This window comes from Dreissena polymorpha, chromosome 2 (assembly GCF_020536995.1).
Source record: "Dreissena polymorpha isolate Duluth1 chromosome 2, UMN_Dpol_1.0, whole genome shotgun sequence".
Lineage (NCBI taxonomy): Eukaryota > Metazoa > Mollusca > Bivalvia > Myida > Dreissenidae > Dreissena > Dreissena polymorpha.
In genome coordinates, this window is record NC_068356.1 from 118,910,252 (window position 1) to 118,924,695 (window position 14,444).

The window sequence follows — 14,444 nt, forward strand, 5'->3', positions numbered from 1 at the left end:
TTAAGTTTTATGAGAAACCATTTTGTTTGGCATGCAGAAAGGTACACTGCCCTACACACTGTGGAAACTGTGGCATATAGAAAATAAAATTTCCCCTCCCTTTCCCCACCCATTTCAAACTCAGAGTGAAACCATTCTCTCTTGCATGTAGAAAAGTATACAACCCCACCCTTCAGGGCCGACAAAAGTGTGTCAGACACTGACCTTTATGTATGAATATATGACACGCGTCATGCGGAAAAGGGTTTTATACCATATGCGTCCAGCATATTAGTTCTAGTCTAACCTGCACAGTCTGGCCAGGAGCTATGCTTTCTGCTATAACATCACTTAAGGTTCCATGTTCTCATTAAAGACATGGTAGCTCCTGACCAGACTGCAGGGATTTGTAGGCTTGTCTTGAGTTGCGCTGGATGCATATGGCATAAGACCCATTTTTGCATGGCATGGCTCATATTTTATTACTGTTTGGATTATATTAAGTCTTGCAATTCAATGAAGCTAGATAAAAGAATATGAAACACTACATTATTTATATGGTATTAACTCATTTGTGAAATATATGCTTAAAGAGTTTACAAGCATCATGTAAATCACAGGAAGTTCTGCATGAAGTTTGCAATTTTTGTTCCAAAATCGATGTACCAACATACAATTTTGAAATGATACACACATTTGGATAATTTAATTTCAATTCTGTAAATAAATCTCAAGTTGGGATGTTGGGCTCTAGTTTTATACTGTAATTATATTGAATTTAAATTTCAATCCATACTTAGGGTGAATTTTCACTGAAACCTTGTTTTATTGGACACAAACATGCAACAAACTAACAGTGGTCCAACTTTTTAACCAGGTTTTTTAACCAGGTTTTCCGCAAGGAAAAAACTGGTTATTAGATTGGCGAATGCGGGCGGGCTGGCTGGCTGGCGGGCTGGCTGGCTGGCTGGCTGGCTCGCGGGCTGGCGGAACAAGCTTGTCCGGGCCATAACTATGTCGTTCATTGTCAGATTTGAAAATCATTTAGCACATTTGTTCACCATCATTAGACGGTGTGTCGCGCGAAATAATTACGTCGATATCTCCAAGGTCAAGGTCACACTTTGAGTTCAAAGGTCAAAAATGGCCATAAATGAGCTTGTCCTGGCCATAACTATGTCATTCATTGTGAGATTTTAAAATCATTTGGCACATTTGTTCACCATCATGGGACGGTGTGTCGCACGAAAGAATCACGTCAATATCTCCAATGTCAAGGTCGCCACAACTAAAAATATATTTTTTTTAAAAACAAACTTACGAAGGGGGTTAATGTTGTTTGTTCATTTCAAAAGTTCAGTTTGAGTTTTCTCCCTTTATCAGATTTTTTTTTCACAATGAAAACCTGGTTTTGTGACAATTTTGTCCCTTGTTTATTTTTAAGTACAGTTACTGCAAACAACTGATTTTACACCATCACTGTTAACACACATTTATTGTTTAGTAAATTTTTATAACTATAAATATGAGTCGTGTTCTGAGAAAACTGGGCATAATGCATGTGCGTAAAGTGTTGTCTCAGATTAGCCTGTGCAGTCCGCACAGGCTAATCAGGGACGACATTTTCCGCCTAAATTGGATTTTTGCTAAGAAGAGACTTCATTTAAATGAAAAATGTCATTACAGCTGAAAGTGTCGTCCCTGATTAGCCTGTGCGGACTGCACAGGCAAATCTGGGACAACACTTTACGCACATGCATTATGCACAGTTTTCTCAGAATGGGACTCATATTATTGCCCCAAGCATATACAGCTTTCCTTTTTTCAGCATCACTGTCGAAACTGTGGCGACATATTCTGTGCCGAATGCTCAGACAACAAAATGCCTCACCCATCATCTTCCAAGCCTGTGAGAGTGTGCGACTCATGTCATGAGGTTCTGTTACAGAGGTACTCTGCCAGTGGAAACTAGTGCAATAACCTTTATGTGCAATCAAATACTTTCTCAGAAGCATAAGAAGACGGGTTCAAAGGAAGCAGGGCTTAAACATTTTGTGGGGCATGAAAAATATTTTTATGGAAGACAGTCTTACTTACACATTATTTCTTACTGGTATGGGAGTGTTAATAAAATCGGCCGCTACTACAATAAGATTGGGGCTTCCACTTTTATGCGGCTACAATAGATATCGGGCACAATCCTCATCAATAATCTAGTACACAATGTAAAATGCTTTTCTGGAGAATTTGCAGATAACTGCTTTTACTCTAACAGAAATACATGGTCATTGCCACAGTCATATTTTGTATCTGAAGACAAATACCCATTATTTATCTAAACATTCCCCAAATAATTATTTTTTTGCTTGCAAAGAAAACAGTGTGAAGAATTTCATTTATTCTTTTCTAAAAAAAAAAATATATTAAGAATATATCATTGAGTTAACTCTATCAAGTGCTTAAATTTTCATATTGAAATTTACACGCATAGATATTTTACTTTTAAATTCTTCAATTAGAAGTTCATTAAAAAGAATTGTTCATATCAACCTAATAGTCTGGAACTTTCAAAACAATTTTCTGTTTTGAAAAATACAATGGCTGAGATATTTTTATTTTTATTCTCTTAAAGGATGCATCAGATGTAATTAAATAATTTAAATATAAACAATTTACTAAACAATTTAATTAGTATAAATAACTTTTTATCTTGAAAATATTTAGTAGAAACATGCAGGAATTATTATTTAAAATTTAAATACTAATCAACAAGATTTTGCTGTATTAAAACAGCATTTTTGAAACAATTCTTGTGCTGATTGGAAGCACGTCCCACACCCAGCACATTTGTGGCCAAAATGTTCCTGAGCTTTCTATGCCCCAGTTTGTAGTTTATCAGATGAGTTGAAATAAATTGACAATTAAAGCTGTGGAACTGATACTTGTGTCAGTGCATATCTTGTCAAGATATCTTTTTTATTTATATATAGTTATCTATAACAGTATTTATGACACAAATAGGATAATTATTATGATTAATGTGATCCTTGTGTAAAGTTCCATCTTTTTTTAAAGTGTGTTTCTGAAATTAAGATAACACATAGATTTGATGGTCAGACAACAGTAGCTAGTTTTATAATATTGAAAAAACGCAACATAAAACAAACACATTCCAATATAAAAGTATTCATATTAACCCATATTTGACTTACCGGTAAAATGAAAAAATGGGTGTTCCTTAATTCTATTATATATATGAACAAGTTATTTTATATCTCTACTACATGTTTACGATGTAAACTTTATGACACTTGATGTTTTATTTGGAAACATTCCAGTGGTATATTGCTCTGAAAAACATGTTAAGTTATAATGTGTATGACATGTTTATGCTACATGGTAACATTTTATAGTATAAATTAACTATTTATACAAAAATATTATTAAATTTAAAGTCTTTGTCAATAGTTTCATTCATGTGTGTAAAATGACTTTTAATGCTGTAATAAACATGATTTTTTACATACATGTATTTTTATCTCGCTGAATGCTAAACCAGGTATGGGTTAAGCGGAAATTCACAAGTTGTTCATCTGAAATTAATTGTAAAAGGTAAACTGCATGAGTTGTCAATCTTGCTTCACTAGTGTAGGGTTATATCATGCCTCATCCCTTCAATAGTAAATTTGAAATCTCATGATTCATGTGTGTGTGTATTTCAGAGTTTATTTACAGGTCCTACTGGCCTCTTCACGAGGTTATAGTAGCCCGACCTGCCCCTGTGACCTTTCAGGGGAGAAAGATTAATTTAGGGCCAAAGTAGGTCAAATTTACCCCGGCTTCCCGGGTATTCGCCAAAGAAATAATTTAGATCCAAATAGACCAGTGCACGGTGGCCAATGAGACCTTAATGTGCACTGGTAGTTAGACAATCTCAAAAGACAAATTCATGTCTGAACGCAGCACCGCTGCAGCACACAGCTCCGCCTTTATGGCCCACTTGTTGTCATCAGCCGTCGTTTTCATCCCCGAGACGGTTTCCCCAGCTTGTTGAGCGCACTAGGTACCGCCGCCCCGGGGTCCCTCTTTAAAGCCACCCCCTTGATGTTCTTGGGTTCCCCCCGGCGCAGAAGCGCAAGACCCAGGTCCGTCCCGTATGTCCCCCACACTGGTGGTCTTGCTGTCCCTGCCGTCCCCGGCCCTCTTCAGACGGGACCTCTGGCAGGTCCGGGCCGGCGAACTCTCGACGATAAACAGCGGGTGACAAGTCCGCTGCATCTTGGAGAAGACAGCAATCCCAGCAGTGTGGAAGACGTCCAGCTCGAGGGTGACGGACTCTGCTGGATTAGCAGAGCCACCCGCAGAAGTTCCCCTCTATAAGGAAATATGTACAGGTGAGAAAATCTTCTGCAGGCGACTCTCGCCTCGGTCGCGACGCGCACGCTCCAGCAGCTGACCGAGAAAATCTCATGATTCGTGAATCCAGGGACCTATATAGGTCCCTGGTGAATCTCCCATCAATAGTAAAGGGGAAATTTCATAATTTGTCCATCTTGCATCAATAATTGTTGTTACAAATTCAATAGTGACTTCACTTTTGATGTGCTCTTGACAAAACTTGAGCAGTATGTGTATGCCAATTAAATCTCTGACCCTTTTGATAATGGGCAAAATGGACCAGGAATACCTTTTGTGCAACTTGCAGTATTGGACCACTAGTAAAATGCATGTGGAATATGTTTAACCATTGGTTATTGTTATTTTATTACTAATTACGGCGGTAAACTTGTCTTTGCGCCATATTTACTGTTAGGGAGCCAAAATGTGAAGCACAAATTGTACGCTTAAGTGTCCGGATAATTTTAAGTGCAATCAATATTGTAACTGGTAAAACTAATATTACAGGTGATTGGAAATGTTCAAAGGTGTTATCAAAAAAAAATAAAAAAAATCAAAAAAAAATCTGTAAGTTTGATTATAAAAACTGTGTAGACTCTATCAACGGTCTGATAATAAACACTAAATGGTCCCTATCATTAGTCTGATTATGAATTAAAATGACCCCTATCATCGATTTGCTTAGGGACACTTTAAGGCACCTATTATCGGTCTGATAATTAACACTAAATGGCTTTATCACCAGTCAGATTATGAACACAGGATGGCCATAATCAACTGTCAGATCATGTAGACAAGGTGTGGTCTCGACATCTACCCGAGTTATTTTAGATCGCAACACGATCCACTCGAGCTCTAATCGATTTGATGTACATATTTACTAGACTGCTACCCGACGGCTAATCGACCGTACACGATCACTTCCCGATTGCTATTCGACCATACACGATCCTCTCGACCTCTTCCCGAGTTATGTTAGATCGCTTTGTACGACTGTAGTACGACCATCACGATCTGGTGGCGATCGAGCTGAGGTCCACTTGGTCGAGCTGAGATCGTATAGGGCTCGCGTTAGGTCGAGATGATCGAGCGGAAATCGGAAAGATGGTTGAGTGGACGTCGTGAATGAGTCGTGTGGGGGTCGTGTGTTATCGACAATAGGTCGAGAAGAAGTCGTGTATACCCTTTTTAGTCGAGCTTGGTCGGGTTTGGTCGGGAAATTTCGGTGATCGGGATGATCGAGTTGATCGGATCGGCAGTGGGAACCCACCTTTAACAGGCTTATGAGCACGAAATTGTCTCTATTACTAGTCTTAATTATTATGAACACCACAAGGTTCATGGCATAAGTCTGAATATGAACCTAATAGTGTCCTAATTAGTCCCCTTTGCGAAAACATGAGCATACGAGCGACCATAAGTGTCATATTGCTTTGAGGCGGAATATTACAAGTAGCTTTTAAAGAAGCTATCTGATTATGACCACTTGGTTTTCCTTGTCGCCTGTTTTCGTATGATACAAGTTTGCGGCCGTTATCTGTTAAATGTTGACGTCTGACTATGACCACAAAATGGTCAAGCAATTTTAGTTATGAAATTGAATATTGTCGATGCATCACTGGCCATGATGAATGTCTTACACGTTTGTGCATGTTTAGAGCCTTACATCTATGTTTTTTCGGCAACAACAATCATTAACTTGCGGATTAAATGAAGAATTCGCTGCATGGATTCATCATTTATTGATATTTATAATACATAATTAATAATATTATATTATACATAATACCGGTATATAAATTTAGCCATTGTTAATCAATACGTTGAGAGTTAGAATCATTGACAGGAAGTTTTGCTGCACCCTTTAATATAATTAAAAAAACTCCGGTTGAATACGCATGTATATAATTCTCAAAATAAAGCACACACGACCATCTAGAGGTTGTTGTTGAGCCAAGACCTCAGGGCCCAGACATCGGAATACACGCCTGGAAAGTTGGCACGACCACATCCGAATGCCCAGCTCACCAAACCTACAAATATTAAACGGTGTGCAGAAGTAGATATATCAATCGAATAGCTTCTGACAATTCAACAGTCTCGTCATTTTTCAATGCCTTTAAGAAGGAATCAAGTGGATCAAGACTATAGAAGTGCTGTTGTGGGCTGTCCATCCTCTTTGAAACACCTAACGGGGGGGGGGCCTTATGACAATACTGCTGCTCAGTGAGCAATTTGCAAAATGGATAAGTATTAAATAAATAATACTTCTTTGTAATATTTATAATTGTTGAATAGTGTTCATACTTCAAACAAGTTCAAAGCAGGGTGGGAGGGGGGGGGGGCATGCGTATACTTGAGCAGGCTGCGTTTACGTGAGGTAAGTTGGAGCTGACTTACAAAATGACGTCGTTTTCGTGATTTTCGCCAAGGAGTTGCGTGTGTTTTCACCCGGTAAGCCACTTTATATTTATTTGTCTTTTTTAAGAAATACGCCCTTTCGGCTCCGCTGTGTTTGTGCTTCTTTCGTGTTTTTTTCACGATAGTTGACTTCGGAATAAACAGTTATTGAAGGAAAACCGTCCACAAAGTTGTTGTTATATTTGTAATATCTAATTTAAGAAACAAAACCACGTTTGGACATTAAAATAACCATGATTTTGTGATATTTTACAATGCACGTTAGTAAATACAGTGTATTACATGAGAAAATGATATTGGTACATCAGATTACTCGTAGGTCACGTAAGTAAACAACACATTTGGACGGTTTTCATTCAATACATTTTTATTCCGACGTCTACGATCTTAGAACGAAACACCGAGGGAAGCTCATACACCGTAGAGCCGAAAAGGACTATTCATTTAAAAAATATAAATTTGCTTACCGAGTGGAAATAGACTTTTCTCTTAGCGACAATCAACAAAACGACGCCATTTTGTAAGTCAGTCCCAACTGATCTCACTTAAACAGAAACAGCTCTAGTACACGCATGCCCGGCCCCGCCCTCCCCTGTTAAAGGCACAGATAATATGCTTCATGACCAATCGACATTTTCGTTCTTCCAAAGTGTGTGTATGTTATAATCGAATACGTGTATATTCAATAATGAATCCACGAACAGATGTTTATATATGTTAGTTGCCATGTCATTTTCGAAGAGAGATATATCGAGCATTTACTTACCAACGACTTCCCATGCGCCGTTTCTGGGAGCAACCAAAGGTCCACCAGAGTCACCCTTGAGATAAAACATGGAATTAAATTCATGTGGAGGGAAATGTCCTAATTAAGCCTTAAAATAATATGTAACAGTAGCGTTTATGAATTTACACGTTTTGGATGCGTCGTCGTATATACATGTACTAACTTTTTATGTATTTTTTCGGCGTCGATGTCAAAGATATGGTTTCATCTTGATTTATTGCGATAATTGTATGCAAGGGGAACATTGACTTCTAGAAATACGAACACGTTCTACTTCAATGGTATGGACACGTACACAAACGATATAATTGACATCAAGAACCGTTGCAGATTTAAAGTCACATACAAATAATTGTTTAAAAAAAATGCAGATAAATAAGATATAAAATACGTTATCGAAGTAAATTATATGATAGAAATAAACACATTTGTATAGAAAAATAGTAATGTATGTTCAGAATACACAGAGATCGATAACAATTGTGTTAAACCTACTCAACAACACTCAATGCTCGACTTCTCGGATTGGGAAGTATGTTACTACGCGTTTGTCCTGCGTTTTCACATTTAAAATTTAAAAACAACATCAGTATTAATGTCAACGCCGATTGTCTTTTGTAAAGTTTTTCTTATTTCTAATGATTTGCTATGAACAAATTCATATGCACTGAAATTCGTATCATTATAGCTTACTGATCATACTCAATTTCTTATTAATTAAGAATAAACAACACATCATGTTTGCTTAATAAAAAAAATGTGTATGTATGAGCTACAAATGTTGCAGTTCTTCTCCTGTTCAGACGAAAATTGAAAAGTTTCCGTCAATCTTTACCGAGCATGCGTCTTTGCCAGCTGCACCACCGCACAGCATGGAGGAGTCCAAGAGGCCGGCATTTCCGGTCTGTTCGCAAGCTGCTAGACTTATCAGAGGCTTCCAGACGTAGTGAAGAACAGTTGAGGCGGAGCCGTCTGTAAATGTTATGTTGTGATACGTGTCGTTTTTTAAAATCTTATATCAATGATATACCCTTGACTGTAGCCAAATGGGAACGCAATGAATGGTTTGTGTTCCAACGTTTGATTTATTACATTCGTATGATGTTCCCTTTTATTCCATAAACGTGTTCATGCATACCTTCCGATGTGGATCCCCATCCTGACACGACCGCATACTCGTTGTGAGTATATGTGCGTGTTGGTCGGCAAGCCGGGAACGTGTTGACGGGAAGCGCGGAGGGCATTAGGTTGCCGAAACCTGCCGTATAACAAGGGCTTTTAGAACATATGCCTTTTGGTTGAGAAATATTCACATAACTCGTTCCGATGTTCACGTATATCAATTTATTGTATTAAATGACAAATTCAAAACAGGCAAAACTCTGTCAACAAATCCGTTTAAATGGGTTAAAGTTAATTGTCGTTGATTCAGATAGTTTTCAATTCGGAAATAAGCAATTAAAAACAGTTTTCTGTAATGTTGACAAACTGTTGCTTTATTTGTGTACTGCATTAAAATAAACTAGGTTTCAAGAACACATCTTTCAAATGTATTGCACGCCCCTCAGATACTGTTAGAATTTCAATAGTAACCATGGAACTCTAAAGATGTCAATAGAAATGTTTCTGTCATACCTAGTGCGTGGATTAAAAAGACGAAACAAGTCAATGGCAAAGTGATGATATAACATTCGAGACATTGAAATTGTAGAATATTTGCCACAGAATAACTTGCCTTGTCTCTGCGTGTATAAACGTAGTTATCACGACGCGATTTTTTTAGCTGTAGGTGTCAGAGTTAAAACCCCATCCGAACAAGAGTGTACAACTAATGACTGACAAATTCTATATGTAAAATGATCTTCAAATATCGGTTTAAATCGCATCCAAGACACTCGTTATCAAGTTCTATAAAAGTCAATACTCTTTCTTAATACCGATTACGGCAATGTCGTGGGTAATATTGTTCTGGTTGTATGATTCGTGAACTTTGATGTTGACTGCTTGCACTATACGCTTGGTACCGCCACCGTGGGTATTGTGCATGCCAAACACGACCTGATAGTTGTTAACAAAAGGCTCCTTGCTGGAAAACACACACTCAGAAATTGTGACACATCGAATATTATGTGATGCCGTGTAAGACTTATCGAGAGAATCAGTCAGAATAATGACATCTCCTCAGTGCTTTGATGACTACGGCGGCAAAGATTTTTTCCATTTGGAGAAAACGCCTTTTTTTTATTTTGCCGCTTAAAACTCTCCATTTCAAAAAACACATTAATAAAAAAACATTGATTTTGGTAAAAACATATTATTTCTTTTAAATGTAATTTGACCACACCATAAAATTTTACGTGGTTGAAATCAAAATTAAAAACGCCGTAGGAAAATTAATGAATTGCTATAAAAAAATAAATATAATTAGAATACATGCGCATCCTTTTAATGAAAATAAAATATGATATAATAGAGTACATTGTGTATTCATTATTCAGTGACTTCTTTCATTAACTTTAAAGGTATGACTACAAAAATGATAAATTTATTTATTTTATTTTATTGGAATTCGGCTTGAATGGTTTGGGATTTTTGTCTTGGATTGGGTTTGGAAATTTGTATTATATTTGGACCTAAAGGGAAGGGCAATAGCTTGTAACGCTAATCCTTATAAAACTAATCCTTAAACGATACCCGCTGATCTTCATGTAGACAAATAAACTAAGACCGTTGCATACCTACAATTCATAGCAAGTCTTGGGTCTGAGCACATCATAAAGGAATATATGTTTCATTTATTTGTTAATACACATTTGTTCATATAAAATCCTATTGAAGTCATATTTTCCCCTAAATTTTCCAAAATAGATAAAGAGAAAAAAAATGTCATTAAGAAAAAAGATGAGCCATTGTTTGTGCAAAGTTTGAACCTATCACATTTTAATATGAGGAGACATGCATACTCCTTTTAACAGTTCCGTCCCATATTATAACGAAATAGCGTCATTTTGCAATAAATAGACGTTTCATTAACATCGCAAAATATTCATTTAAAATTTCACTTACCCATACAGAACATGGGCGGCTGTGATTACCTTGACCACGCCACCTGCTCCGACCACATATGTACCGCCGCCGATTAGGATGCCGTTCTCAAGGAGCCCAACCTGTACCAAACTCATCACTTAATTACTGACCCACATTAAACTTGCATTACTGCAATGTGATCTTTTCTCTATGTCGGTCTATTTGCTTTGATCACCAAAATCTTTCACAGTAGTTAATTCGTTATTTCCCTGCGTGCCTGCATTGAACATTGTTTTTCCAGATTCAATCCGATTAGCGCATGGACATGTTTGTCTCTTTCAACGTTCACATAATTAACTTCTCCCCAACAACTAGTCTTGTTTTCTATTCAACAAAATTTACAAAAGGTATATACATTAGCTCCTCGTTATGTTCTTCTTTCTGACGTTTTGAACAATAATTGTGTTACGTTGGTTACAGAATTATTTACAATAATAATACAACACACAATGTAAAGCTACATTTTAATTACTAACTTGTCATTGATGCTGTGCACTAGTGTGTTTTTTTTTTCAAAAAAAGTCTGTGTATATTAGAAGGGAAAAACAATATCTGTCTCATATAAACTTGTTACCCGGTACTGATATTGATCCCTTAATTGTTTGACGTCTTTCACATTCTGTTGTCAGTGTCCCTGTCCTGATAAACCAAGTCACAGCGTACCTGCCACGGGAAATCCCCTTCGTTAGCAACCTGTCCTCCCACAATCATCTGCATTGCGTAGTTTGGCGTTGGGGAGAAACTCGTACGCCCGCATTCCTGAGCGCAGGACACTGTGGTAACTCAAAGAAAACACGATACTTAAGGACACAATTTAAAAACTTTATTTGTTTTGTCGAAGATGTTCTTGATCACTGTTTAGAATTATAAGTCATTTTTTTCCAGTGCGGAAACAATTTATTTAAGACACAACTTTTATATTGAAGCCGTAGAAAATCGTGGTGAGGCTTTACCTTTTTTCCTTCATGAATATTCACTCATTAAAATACTTATATTGAGACTGTTAAAAGAAAAATGTATCTGCACACACGTTTGTGTGTTTATCATTGTTATCTCTTTTCTGGGATATTCACAGAAAACGATAATTTGTTTTTATGTGGCATACACTTTGCTCATCTGCAAGCCAGAGTAAACTATAAAGAATCCTTTGCGCATTTTAAATCAGTATATGCCTTACTTTTTTTGTTATGTAATTCCAAATATGCTTATAAAAATGTCTATTATAGAAGATTTAAGCAAAAAGGATATTGATAACTTGAAAATAGAAAACCTATAACATATTAACAAGAGAATGAAAGATAATGATAACTGAATACAATCGACGGCTGTTTACAGTTCCTTTCAGATTAAGAACATCGCATTTTGTGTCATCCTACGAAAATGTGGAAATATTGAAAAAGCAATCGAAAAAAAAAACGTAAAAAGTTTTTTTTTATAGACTTTTTATTAATGGATAATATATTGGCCTTTGTGGCCGCTATTTTTAAAAGGCTCTGACGTTATAATCTTTTGTGGTCAATATTAACACCAATCTCCACCCATTTTCCGCCACATGGTTGATTCGTGTACTGTCTGTATTTGTATGTGTTACTTATAGGAACTTCATGCTATTCATTGAATTTTAGTATTTTTTTCTACTTTTTTATATTTGTAATGCGTGTTTTATAACCATGTGTTTGTATACCTCTTTGCGGCGTGTTTTTCTGCGCATTAGTCCATACTTCAAATACAAGTTTCGTGTATAGATGCACGTGTATATGTATATGGTAAACACTTCCCGGTTGATTTCTAAGCAAGCTCGTATAAAGGCCGTATTTCCTATATTTTCGTGGACGTCTATCATTCATTTGAAGGTCGTGTATTACCACCCATTATGTCATTTAGGATATAATCTGTTCTATTTGTATTTGATTTATGGCATTTATAAGGCGTGTATTTACCGCTCATCATGTAATTCCGGAAATAATATCTTATATATTCTGCTTTAAGGCATTTCATAATACGTGCCTTTTTTCAATCAACAATATTGTGTTTGTTCTTTCCTTTACGACATACGAGTCCGTCCGGCCTATGAACATTTCATAACCACCTAAATTCATAAAGTATTATATTTTTTGTAGTGAAAATACCGGGTATCTCTCCTATTTGTAAAATATATCGCAAGCTCCGATATTTTACCGGATATTGGGCCCAACGAACTATTAATTATATCTTTGTTCAGAAAAGTTTATCGTATTTATCTTTCTGATTACAGATGTATCACATTATTAAGTTGTTAAAGTTATTTACTACTGTGTTAACTGATAAATTCGCGGTGCTTTCTAAAATACAACCTTTTATCCGATGCTTGATTTTATTTTCGCAAAGATTGGTTAAAACAGATGCCGTATTTTCCTCATTGACTGTTGTTTAGCTTTACCTGAATTATCTTACGCCTGTGATTAAGGCAAACCGCACAAGATTTACAAGCATTCTTAAAAAAGCAATTTATTGTAACACGTGGAGTTAAGAAGCCAACAGTTTTAAAACTAAACGTATGGTTTTCAGACAACGTGGTGGTCGAAGTGATGAAGAACGATGGTTGTGTAAAAAAGAACCACTACAAAAAATCTAGACTGTGTTTTAACATGATGTGAATTGTTCTGCAAATAATGAACTAACAATTTGTTAATTTTAAGTAGCTTTACAAATCTAGTTATACTATTGAATACACCATATAAGTATTTTTGTCCACGCCTTCTGTTCTGCTATCTATGAATTTTTTTTATAAGACAAATGGTTTAAATGAGTAAAGTATGTACGCATGGACTTGTTTACATTGTTACAATTATATTTCAATTAAACCGTTACTTAAACACGCATTCTCAATCACACAACACAAACGAGGCACAAAACAATGAAAGCGTTTTGCTTATATCGCATAATTAAATCTTTTTCAACGTAACACCAATATAAATCTTAACGCTTTGAAACTACTGTTTTTTTAATTGAATTATATTGAAAATTAAGAGTTTGTTACCAGCCAAGATGCTCGCCAATACTAAGGTAAACATAGTCCCAGACGTCCTGAGCCTTCGCGTAATGCTTGTAATAGCATCGTACATTTTTCATATAAATATACCGGCTGACCCGACATTTTAGAACATTGTAATCTTATCTAATTCTTCTTTGTTGATACGGACTTGAACTGGCTGTGTGGCATTTATAAAAAATTACACAGTTTGATTTAACTTCGATTTTTCATTTAAATATTCATCTAGTTCATCCTGTGTCCATCTGTCCGAGTATGCGAGAAAATAAAGCAATAACTCGACATCCACTAACAAAAAATAATTAGATAAATGTATCGTACTTTAAGTGAGTAAGATCATTTGAAAAGATTATTATGGAATGCCAAAACTTCCTTTTGTTGAACAAGACTGATATGTTGCGTTAAGTTGACAATATGTTGGGTTAAGCTGACATTATGTTGGGTCCATTTGACATTATGTTGGGTTAAGGCGAAATTATGTTGGGTTAAGTTGACATTATGTTGGGTTCATTTGAGATTATGTTAGGTAAGGCAAGGGTGACCCAACATAATGTCACTTGGACTCAACATAATGAGAACTTAACCCAACATAATGTCAACTAAACAACACAAGGCAGTTTTGGCGTTCTATAGATTATGCTTGTCGATTTGTTCTGTTGAGATAACACTTCAATGGCACAAACATAAAGCAACTGAATCTTTAAGCTCATTAATTTCAAGGTAATTTCGAACGTTCGTTTT

At 36.2% G+C, this 14,444-nt stretch overlaps 2 protein-coding genes across 6 annotated transcripts in view; one reads left to right on the forward strand and one right to left on the reverse strand.

Annotated features, from left to right (window-relative positions):
* LOC127868727 (RUN and FYVE domain-containing protein 2-like) overlaps positions 1–3,505 on the forward strand; it is a 57,922-nt gene extending 54,417 nt beyond the window's left edge. For all 4 annotated transcript variants that reach the window (XM_052410751.1, XM_052410749.1, XM_052410752.1 and 1 more), the window contains one exon: positions 1,808–3,505. In XM_052410751.1, the coding sequence (XP_052266711.1) occupies positions 1,808–1,951 (144 nt within the window). In that variant the 3' untranslated portion in view covers positions 1,952–3,505. The remainder of the gene's footprint in view (positions 1–1,807) is intronic.
* A 2,598-nt stretch (positions 3,506–6,103) lies between these two features.
* LOC127868732 (trypsin alpha-3-like) lies at positions 6,104–13,850 on the reverse strand. 2 transcript variants are annotated; one of them, XM_052410758.1, is made up of 8 exons: positions 13,692–13,850; positions 11,336–11,454; positions 10,652–10,752; positions 9,523–9,671; positions 8,724–8,843; positions 8,421–8,557; positions 7,565–7,619; positions 6,104–6,410 (listed from the first exon to the last, which is right to left on the reverse strand). In XM_052410758.1, exons 1-8 carry the CDS (start codon positions 13,774–13,776, stop codon positions 6,313–6,315), a joined length of 864 nt encoding a protein of 287 aa, XP_052266718.1. In that variant the 5' UTR covers positions 13,777–13,850; the 3' UTR covers positions 6,104–6,312. The 2 variants fall into 2 exon arrangements, with proteins under 2 accessions (XP_052266718.1, XP_052266719.1); XM_052410759.1 differs by having other exon boundaries at positions 11,336–11,445; positions 13,692–13,807.
* Between the last annotated feature and the right edge of the window lie 594 nt (positions 13,851–14,444).

Bases quoted from the DNA above. Each gene is read 5' to 3' on its own strand.
- LOC127868732 (XM_052410758.1), bottom strand. From the start codon at position 13,776: ATGTACGATGCTATTACAAGCATTACGCGAAGGCTCAGGACGTCTGGG. The intron at 9,672-10,651 runs GTAAGTGAAATT...TGTGTTTTCCAG, and splicing joins GCCGCCCATGTTCTGTATGG to CAAGGAGCCTTTTGTTAACA. The intron at 8,844-9,522 runs GTATTAAGAAAG...GTTATACGGCAG, and splicing joins CCACGACATTGCCGTAATCG to GTTTCGGCAACCTAATGCCC.